The sequence below is a fragment of the Plutella xylostella genome, chromosome 29 (genome assembly GCF_932276165.1).
Source record: "Plutella xylostella chromosome 29, ilPluXylo3.1, whole genome shotgun sequence".
Classification (NCBI taxonomy): domain Eukaryota; kingdom Metazoa; phylum Arthropoda; class Insecta; order Lepidoptera; family Plutellidae; genus Plutella; species Plutella xylostella.
The window spans coordinates 6,029,858-6,040,458 of NC_064009.1; the positions used below are offsets into that span (position 1 = coordinate 6,029,858).

Sequence of the window (10,601 nt, forward strand, 5' to 3'; positions counted from 1 at the left end):
CATAATAGAGCACTAACTAAAGTATATATGTATTATAGGTATGTACCTTCATATTATAACTTGCTAAAGGAGAAATTAGAATAAAGTTAGTCGATGGTAAGAACTTCAACGCTTTTGCGTTGTGCGTAGCAGTTTTCGTTTTTATTTACAAAATTTCAATCTTACCTTCTATCTCTGATAATTTTAGGTGCTCAAGTGGGTGGGGTTGCATTTTTTTGTTTTTTTTTTGTCGAAATTTCAATTTTATCTCTATTCCTGATACTTTCAGGTGCTCGAGTGGGCCGGCGTGCCTCTAACAGACCGCAGCTTCGAGGAGGTGTGCGCGGTGGTGGAGCACAGCGTGGAGAGCCGCGGGGACAGTGTCGAGCTGCTGGTGTGCTCGCCGCCGCCCGAGGACCACGCGCCGCCGCCCGGCCAGCACCCGCCCTCGCTGCTGTTCGGTGAGACTGTTGTGTGCGACTGTACGCGCGGATCGTGAGGTGCATGGCTTGTGAATTGGTGTAAGAGGAATACTGTACTACCGCATTTTTTTAAACACTGTTTTACAAGTGTTTAAAACGAAAAATTACAGATTTCGTAGGCGTTTCACAGCGCTAAACATTTGTTAAATACTGTTTAAGTTTTTGTGGTAACGCCAAATTTTTGTGATGTTAATGCAATAATAAACACTTCTCATGCCAAGGTACCTCGTGGTTTTAGCGGTTGAATTATAAGTTAAGGGTTAGAAAGGATACTGTTAGCCTGTTTCAGATAGAAACGATAGTACTGTAGCAGCATCAAGTTTTTAATACAATAGAGCAATAATAATAATTAGGTCATTATAATAGATTACTCCAGCTTTATTCCGTTCCATGCCATGCTAAAGGAAAATTATAAACAAGAATTATCTTTAATCTTTGAAATAGATGAAGCCTGCTTTCGTCCTATCTGAAATAGATACCTATAATGGCTCTATTCTGAAACATAACCCTGCCATTGAGCTAAACCTTTTAACCGACTTCAAAAAAAGGAGGAGGTTCTCAATTCGTCGGGATCTTTTAACTTTGTAAGATGCTTTCAGAATTGGGCATTAATATGAAAATATTGAAACTTCTTCTTTCTTACGTATTACTTTTTAAGCTTTGAGTTAAGTCTGTATGAAACTTCTTCTACTTTTGCACTGCACTTTCATTTAAATACACATGCTGTAAGAATTTCATGAAAAGTTATACCTAAATAGAAAAAAATCCTAACATTGTGTCTTTCAAAACTTTTCCACAGTTTTCCTTCTTTCTTTCTCTTCGATGCACATTCTAAGGTACTATTCATCTTTCTTTCTTCTACCTCTTTAACTATCACTCTCTTGATCGCTTTCATACACGCAATATGTATGTATGTTTAAATGTAACATTTAGGATTAGTAGTGGTATAATGCACATTATTTTGGTTCACAGAACCGGAAACCGACAAATCACCATCGTCGCCGACTCGACGGAAATTGCCGAAAACCCCGGTATAATACCCATAGGCTTTAACTGTAACAATATGTGTTGTGACCCATGAGACATTGAGCATCGCCTCGCCTCATCCTCCTTCATGAACTCTGTAGAGACTCTCACTCGGTGCCTACTTCTCTGCGTTTGAGATCACTGTTAGTTACTGTGCGGAAGAATGTCTTTGAGCCTCCGAGTTGGTGGATGTGTCAAGTTGTTGTGTGATCCGTGAGATCCGCCAGCTCGGCGGTGGAGGAGTGTAGTGACGTCAGCTGTGCGGCTCTGTAACTTTATCGTCCAAGGTGAGGATTTCTGCAACTGTCAGGCATACATTTGCTTCAGCAGCTATGCTCATTTAGCTCTATCTATCGTCGCACTGGTGCCGTCAAATTAACTGTAATACATAAGTGACAGTATTCCCTCCTTCCACGATGACGTCCCAGACTCGCAGAGCGTGGGCGCAGGTGCCGAGCCGCGCGGGGGCCCCCCTCCCCCGCTCACACCCCGACGCTCTGCTGTGATACTGTAGCACTAATTAACATCTTCCACGTTAGTATAGTTCTAAGAATCTAGTGTTTCTATCTACGACAGTAGACATACTCTAACATTGTTAACTATGTAAAAGATAATCTAACTATGTTTGTTTACTTGAAGTATTTATACCTACGCATATTTATATCTTCGTTTGTTATTTATATTCGTTAAACGTTACCGTTTATATAACTATCTTAAGTGAAGTGTGTGAAAAAATACTACCTAACTTATTTTCAGATTTTTATTTTATCTATCTACTAACCAAATCGTTAATAAGATACCCACGACGAGCGAAGGCTGAGTTTTAGGGACCAATCGGCAAAATGAAATATAGAAACGAATCGTGCACTGCAGTCACGTGTAAGTGTTACATACTTGAGAAAACAAAAGTTTAGATGCTAAATAGTAGTTTAGCGGATTTACCCCAGTACATTATGATCCATTTTAAAATACTCGTGTTAGCTACATTAGCGTAGGTAAAAGCTAGGAGCATATGAATCTAAATTGTAGTGAAGTTAGTAATGCAGCCGCTTAAAGCTTGTGACAAAGACAAAACCGAGTGGAAACGAATCACATTTTCTACCGTGGCAATAAAGAGCTCTTTAAGTGAGAAGTGAGTGAGAACGGGAGAAGCAAAGAGCGCAGAGATGATCCGTGAAGAGGCGAGCCGCAGCCGAGGTGAGCGCGCTACTGTGTGTTGCCTGGCCCGCATCCGACGCCGCCGCACCTTCTGTACGTCTTGCTCTACGTACGACTGTCTGTTCTCGAGTCTTGCTGTTGACATTAGTGTAGTGTGTCATGCCGCACCCGTACCGAGGCGCTCGCAAGGGACTAGAGTCCCGACTTAGGAGCTTGGACACGCACGGTCGGCGAAAACCTTAGCGACAGGCGACTCCGCGCCGCGCACGACGCTTCCGTGACGTCACTCGACACAGTGTACATTCCGCTCGCCTGCTCTACTCGTAGTCGTTGTTCCTAGACGTTGTTCCGACTGAGAACTGCATGATGTGGCACCATGTGGATACTTGCATCCGTCTCATAGTTACCGAGCACACTTCGAACGAAGCCCTATGTGTGTTTTAAGTGAATAGTGTTATGGCTATTCCGAGGATGTGACTAATGTTTTCTATATTTTTGATGGTTTAATTTACAAACTGTATATTATTTGTGACTTGTGTGAACTGGAAATTGATGTTACTTAAACACCTCCTTTGTTATCTCCAAGGTGAAATGAATCAAATAAACTACACACTAAAATAAACTCATCACAAAAACCAAACATTTGCATTTACGAATCTAACAATATTTTAAAAAGCTCTATAAGGCGTGATTTAAATTTGGTAATCACAAAAACGTAAGCTCCTGCTAAGAATAAAGATACGCTTTACGTAGATATTTTTCATAGATACATCCTAGTGAAATATGTTATTCTGGATTGCTTTCAATACAATTGATATTTTCAGTAACTACGATACCTAAATTAGATTATACTATTGTCACCTATTAACTCTTAATTTTAATCTACTTCTACATAACTGTAAACCTTATTATACCTAGTAACATTTTAAAACATCTCGCCTCCTACTCTTTTAGTAGATACAAATTCTAAGCGCCTGTAATAGTTTTAGAACTTATCGTGCCAAAAGTCCATGATATCAGTAGGTGAGTTAGGTATTCAGGTTCGTGGTCCAAGTGACTAGACTTGCATCATGAATACAGTAATCAACATACAGACAAGCCCTAAACCCTAGACTCAACATTCTTTTGGGTTCTGCGCTTGACACAGCGATAACTACGAGCATGCGAAGCTTTCTGCATGGCGGGTGACAGCATCCGATTTTATCAATTACTTTGTGTTTTACTAGAAACGCCTCAGCCCAAAGCATGTTCTGAAATATTTTGCAAGTCAAGTTACTAAAACGAACGTCTACGTGTTGATAACAATATGAATGCATCGCTATGAAATGCACCGAATGACATTTAACTATCTGGCTGGTGGAGGATTTTATAGCTAAACGTGCTGCATGTTGATCAAGTTAAGCATTCCCCAGAACGACCGATTAGATTTTTGCATTACGAGTCTTGAGAAATGATACACCTGTTTATGTTTGTTTATATTTTTATACGTCATCCTTTTGATTTTTGTAGTGGTGTTTTCGAATGAGCCGTTTACCATGTGACATTATATCTTCACCATTTTCAAGATTATGTATTATAATACGCTCCGACGCGTGTCGAGTCACATGATGAACGTGCTGTTTAGCTGATTAACTCAGATAAATAACACTCATGTACGGTGTAGGAGCAGGACCGGCTGGAGCGGCTGGCGCGCGAGCGGCCGGCGGCGCGCGCGCAGCTGCAGGTGTGGTTCGAGGGCGAGCTGCGCAAGCTGGTGGTGGTGCTGATCGCCGCCGACGACCTGCCGCCGCGCGACCACACGCTCGGCTACGGCGACGAGCCGGAGGCCTTCGCTAGGATACGCCTGCTGCCCTCGCTGTGAGTGATACATATACCTATCCACATACATCTATTTAGACGTCTGTGTACCTATCAAATGTTTATCATAAATAAAGGGCCTTCTAAAATTGCGAACTGCGAAGAACACATCTCCCAATAATTTTCTTACGAACGCTCGTAGCTACATGCATATTTATAAATACACTAGCTGCTCCCGCGAGCTTCGCTTCGCCTTAGAAAAAATCCCGTGGGAATTCCGCGATAAAAAGTAACCTGCTATATGGTAATCCAGGGTGTCAGCTAACTCCATACCAAATTTCATTAAAATAGGTTCAGACATTGTGACGTGAAGAAGTAACAAACATACACACTCACAAACTTTCGCATTTATAATAATAATATGATTAGTAGGATAGTGGTAATTTTGCTAAAACGACGCTTGTCTGCCATCCGTGTGGTTCATCTCTGGTAGTCAACTTATCAACCTGCAGTTTTGACAATTGATTGTGTAACATTACCCTGTTATACTCGCCAGTGAGAGCTGCCCCCCCGTGGAGACGGACCCGGCGTCGGCGTCGTGCAGCCCGGTGTGGAACGCCACGCTCGGCTTCGGCGGGCTCACGGCCGACCTCATCGCGGGCCGCGCGCTCGAGCTCACGCTGTGGGACGCCTGCCCCGGCATCGACCCCGTGCTCATCGGGGAGTGCACGGTCAGTACCAGTACCACTAGTACAGCGCAGCCTCGATACGGATTCTCATGCGGCACTTTTCTCTTCACAGATGGAAATCGAGAAGGCATTCGCAGAAGAACGCGCGGTGTGGTGGACTCTCGAGGAACGTGGAGGTACGCGCTCAGCCAACGCTTCCCCGCGTGGTTCGTTGACTGGAGCCAGAGCCTTACGACGAGGTGACTTTGCGTCGCAGCGTTCTGTCTCCGGTACATACGTTGCTTCTTATCGATGTGCTATAGATGTGGTGTCCCCGTTATTTAATCCAGCGCCACTATTGTTCAGATGACGTAGACTCGATCGGCGAGTGCGCGTCGCTGCTGCACCCGGACCACGCGTGGGTGGGCGGCTCGCGGCGCGGCTCCAGCCAGTCCGAGACGCTGGAGGTGGAGGTCTACCAGCTGGGCAAGGACTTCTCGCGCTCGCTGCCCGGCTCCCGCCGCTCCTCCTTCCAGCAAGCGGAAAAAGGTACAATACTCGTAAAACTATATCATTGAACTTATTTCTGTGTCAACACGAGACCGTCAATTGAAAACAAATACGTTAATGCTCGGTCTTACGCTTCTGAATGAATCACTTAAACATTTTCTTAGTCATGCCCCTAATGTAATGACGCACATGTATCACCTGTGGCGTGCCACTGCCCACTGTAGCGCCCTGGCTGTGTGTTGGTAGTTAGTAGTGTGTGTGGCTGTGGGTGTCGCAGAGCTGGCGGCGGCGGAGGCGGCGTCGCGGCGCACGGAGCGGCGGCGGTCGTCGTGCGCACGCCGGGACCCGGACGACATCCTGCGCAGCCTGCGCGCCGTGAAGGGCGAGCTGGGCCGCACGCTCTCGCTCTCCGGCTCCACCGCGCGCCGTAAGTGTCATCTGCATACTCCATCTCATTGTACCCCTCCCTTCACAACCAAGCTAGAGCTCGTGCAACTAAGCAACATTGACATTTAGTAAAGTACCCCCTCTATTTTGGTTGTAAGGACCCTGATTTATCTGTGTAGTAACATTTATTTCATGTTTAAGTTGGCGGTTTGCGGAATCAATATGAATACTATGAAAACCTATGAATGGTCTATATTATTATAACACTATCTTACCCTTATTTCTAATGTAAAAAGCGTGTTCAAAGCTACGACTTGTTTTTTGAAAATTTCAATGAAAAATTAATATTATTTTCACTTAGAGCACCGCAATATACCTAACGTCCCACAATATCACATTCAAAATGTAAAATCTGAAGCAATCTTTAAGTTTGGTGATATTGTTTTGCTGTCGTGTATTTGTTTTTAAAGAAAGCATCACATCGCCGACTGTGTCGGACACTGGCAGTGGTGGATGTAGAACACGTAAAGTTTAATCTCAGGTAAGGGCGGCCCTCACTAGCGAGTGCGCGGGCGCGCGGGCGGGCGCGCGGCGGGCGCTAGTGGTAGGCGCGCGGACCTGGCGGGGTAAGCCTGTGTGGCGGGACGTAGTAGCATGGGTCATACATCGCTTGCGCCGCGGCGCGACTCACACGTTCAATGTGGCTGCGCCCGATCGCTTCTCATCCCTCTCACTGTGTTCTGTCTGTTCTGTCCTGACGCATGCCCGGTCGAGGGCGATCACGCTCACTTCATCTGTTTCTGTGTTCCGTCTGTTCGGCTGCCCGTCTTCGTTTCATCTCGATGGCATTGTGTCGCCTAGGATGTTTTGGTCTCCATTTTACCTCTGCAAATGTCACTCACTGTTACGATGCGCATTCTATTAGATTTCCTGTACATATTTTTATCCTTAGGCCGTAGCTCGATTCCGTTCTATGGATTATGATAATGTTTAAGTTGTTAACGAGCGTATGACTAGTTTTGGAGCGATTGCGCGGGGTGGCTCAGTCGCCCGCGAGGCATGAGTCTCGGTAGTTGGACGACTAGCGGCGGCCGGTCGCATGAGCTTCATCTAATACAATAGTGGTCTTACACACTACCTAAATAAAGTTTACTTACTGATGGCTGTTCATAACACGGAATGCTTTCCATAATGAATTAATGACCGCTTCGGGCAACTATTAGAAATTCGATTACACTCTTGGCTGCACACGTTAATACGCTTTTTCTTTCATTTTATGTGTTTAGGAAACTAACAGTTCGACTCTATGTTACCGAAACTGTACATTAGCACGAGCTGTTTGACGTGCTTTATTTTATGTAATGTTTCCGTTGGTACTTTAAGTGTTTAATTGAATGGTTATTTTTGATTTGTGTTTTAATTGATTGTTTGTTGGAGGGTGCGTATACTGTCGCACCGGTTGCTTGTGTGTGGGAGGGGCGGCGGTGACGTGCGTGTGTGTGTAGGCACGGCGACGGGGCGCAAGGGCAGCATGTGGGCGGCGGTGCCGGCGGCGGCGGCGGCGGCGGCGGCGGGCGACGCGGACGACGCCGAGGTGGCGCTGGGCCCGGGGCAGCTGCCGCCGCGGCACGCGCACCTGCCGCCGCTGCACGCCGAGATCAACATCAGCATCATCATGATCAAGGGACAACTCGAGCTCGAGGTTTGTACGATTTGACCACTATTATTTTCAAGCATATTTTTGCTGTTGCGTTCGACTTTTACCTATAAAATCTGTAATGCCTTTCAGATGTCTGAGGCGCCGTAATCATAGCACTTACTTATGTATGCACTTAGTTTTCAATTCCCCATCCCATTCCCCACGTGAATAACAGCCTCTCGTGCAGGTGTCGCACGCGCGGCGCGTGTACGGCGTGAACGGCGAGGTGCCCGACTCGTACGTGAAGTGCTACCTGCGCGACGGCGACAAGTGGCTGCACAAGCGCAAGACGCGCATCGTGCGCCGCACCACCGAGCCCAAGTTCAAGCAGACCCTCAAGTACCAGGTGACTCTCTTACTCAGCCTAATGTAGCATAATTGTTATACTTCTAATTAAAGCTCCTCTTCTTTATGCATTCAACGGTTTCCGCTGCTGACCCTGAATCGAGTATCAAATATTCGATCGACATTTCAATAGGTCCGGAACGCAACCTCCAATTGGACAGTTACTAGAGTCATAGTCCGGACTGTACGTAGACTACTGTTATAAAGCATGAAAAGTAATAAATGTTATTGTTACAGGCCAGCGAAGCGCTCGGGCGCACGCTGGTGGTGATGCTGTGGCAGCGCTGCGGCGGCTTCGAGCACAACCTGGCGCTGGGCGGCGCCGAGATCTGCCTCGACAAGCTCACCCTCCCGCAGCGCACCTACGGCTGGTACCCGCTGTTCGCCGCCACCTCGCTCTCCGCCGCCGACGAGTCGCCCGACTGATCACGCGAGCCGTCGCCCGACCGGCTTGAAGACCGCTAGCGGACGACGGCTTTCCAAACCCGCCCAACAACACTAGTGCAGGCTCATTCAAACTTTACGAATACGATATGTTCGAACGCTGCCGTTTCATCGCCAGCTTTATAATATAAATATCGAGATTATCATGACACCGACCTTCTTATTCGTAAAACGAGAGTCTGCCTGCCTCTCTATCGTCATCGCAACTGTAAATACATCCAAGAAAAGTATTGATCCGGAAAGATTTGTACAGGGGCTGGACCCGATGTGACACCATCATTTAGAAAGTAGTTTCATGACAAGGAGCTTAAAGAGGTTGCGTCTCTTTTTAATTTAATTAAATGTATTTGTAGCGAATTTTATATATCCCGTGTAACCTACATTGTAATCGTATATCTGGAAACCCACTTTAGCTAGTTTTTCATATAGTTTAAAACTTCTACACAGCATGATGTGTGAAATAATACTATGTATATCAAGCCACCGAACTTATACACAAAATATGAACTAAGTACCCTTTAATAGGGTTTGGTGTCCCTAAGCCTCTCATAAACATCCGCATGTTACGTAATACGAAAATAGATATGATTTAACTTGTCGAACTATCAAGTATTTTTTGAGTATACTCAATACCACTGCCGAAAACTACGAGCTGTCATAACACTAAAAACAAATAAGAAATCCTTGACACCGTCGTATTGGCCCGTGGCACGTAACATGTACCACCACTAGGTATACATTTTCACATACTGTATAGTTGTATTGTATACCTTTCAGAATATCTTCTAGAAAATATGTAATTGTTTTCTTGTTGTATGTATAAAATATTTATTTATTTTAATCGTAGCATACTCGGATTTGTTTGATATTCTAGTTGCTCATAACATTACGCCAAAGGGACCTTTTTCGCTCACATAAAAACCCAAACTTAATACTCGTAACATTGGCTCTGACTCATCCTCATACTTCACACGTACGCATTGCAATCAGATATTTTAAATCTTTTTATTATTTAGTATGTAGGTACATTGTACTTACTACGTAGATTTTCAGCGTTATTTTAATATTATTGATTATTATATCGTTCAAATAGCATTCTTCATACTTCATCAATTTCCCAGTTGCTAAATTATTAAGAAATCATCAAGAATGTTTTGTAAGTAGTAGATGCTTATTAATCTTGTAAATTATCTATATCTTGAAAAACCCCAACTTTAACACTTTGCCTTATCTAATTAATAAATCTCACATTTGTGAACTCTATAATACATAGTTATAACATAAGTGCGTTTAGACTATTCTTCCAAGGTTGTGCTTTAGAGAATTTTCCCCGTTGTACAAAAATACAGCAAGCCTATAATATCTTCTTGATATTTCAAAATTTATTTCAAGTAAACTGAAATTTATTTTAATGATCTTGTAAATATATGTACTAAACTTCTATTCGACATACTTCAAAGTTTCTACGCACAACAATTTTCGTGATAAATTTCATTCAAAACACTAAAAAAATCCAATAATTTCTTACCAAAATATTTCTGAAGAATATCCATAGTATTTAAACGGTAGATGTTTTATATAATCGTATTAATCTTTATATGAATCGTATAGAAAAATCCGTAACTTTTTGACTACGACATAATTATATTTCCTGAAATTATCAGTTCCGAAAGAAAAGGCCTAGCCTACATTATGTATGTAGTTACAATATTGTAGAGTAATTTAGTAAATGTGAGACAAGTATATTTTATCATCGATGTTTAGATAAGAAGTACATATCTCTACCAGAGCACTGTATTGTATTATATATCTTGTTTGAATCTGTGTTCTTCCAGTGCTGGAGTAGTTGTGTAGTTCGTCTGACAATATTTACATTTTACTATATCTATAGCGTACCTACTTCTAGTTTTTATGACACTCATTATAACTGCTAGGATAGGCTAGGTTCACAGCCGTTTAGAATGAGTGCTGAAATTAACCTCAGCCGACCCTATTAAGGTCTCAAGTTATACCTATGCTGCTGTAATTTCTTTGTAACTTATAACGCAGATGCAGCTTACCCCATACGATGCAATATTTCAGAATAAAAGCACAAAAAATATATAA

General features: G+C 43.7%; 1 protein-coding gene across 5 annotated transcripts in view; it reads left to right on the forward strand.

Annotated features, from left to right (window-relative positions):
- Positions 1-9,390, forward strand: part of LOC105387399 (regulating synaptic membrane exocytosis protein 1) — a 79,911-nt gene extending 70,521 nt beyond the window's left edge. For 2 of the 5 annotated variants that reach the window (XM_048631554.1, XM_048631555.1), the window contains exons 12-21: positions 269-440; positions 1,434-1,492; positions 4,309-4,502; positions 4,999-5,173; positions 5,244-5,400; positions 5,477-5,659; positions 5,898-6,047; positions 7,513-7,709; positions 7,894-8,052; positions 8,289-9,390. In XM_048631554.1, the coding sequence (XP_048487511.1) occupies positions 269-440; positions 1,434-1,492; positions 4,309-4,502; positions 4,999-5,173; positions 5,244-5,400; positions 5,477-5,659; positions 5,898-6,047; positions 7,513-7,709; positions 7,894-8,052; positions 8,289-8,477 (1,635 nt within the window). In that variant the 3' untranslated portion in view covers positions 8,478-9,390. The other 3 variants (XM_048631556.1, XR_007268016.1, XM_048631557.1) reach the window with 3 other exon arrangements.
- The last annotated feature ends 1,211 nt before the right edge of the window (positions 9,391-10,601 follow it).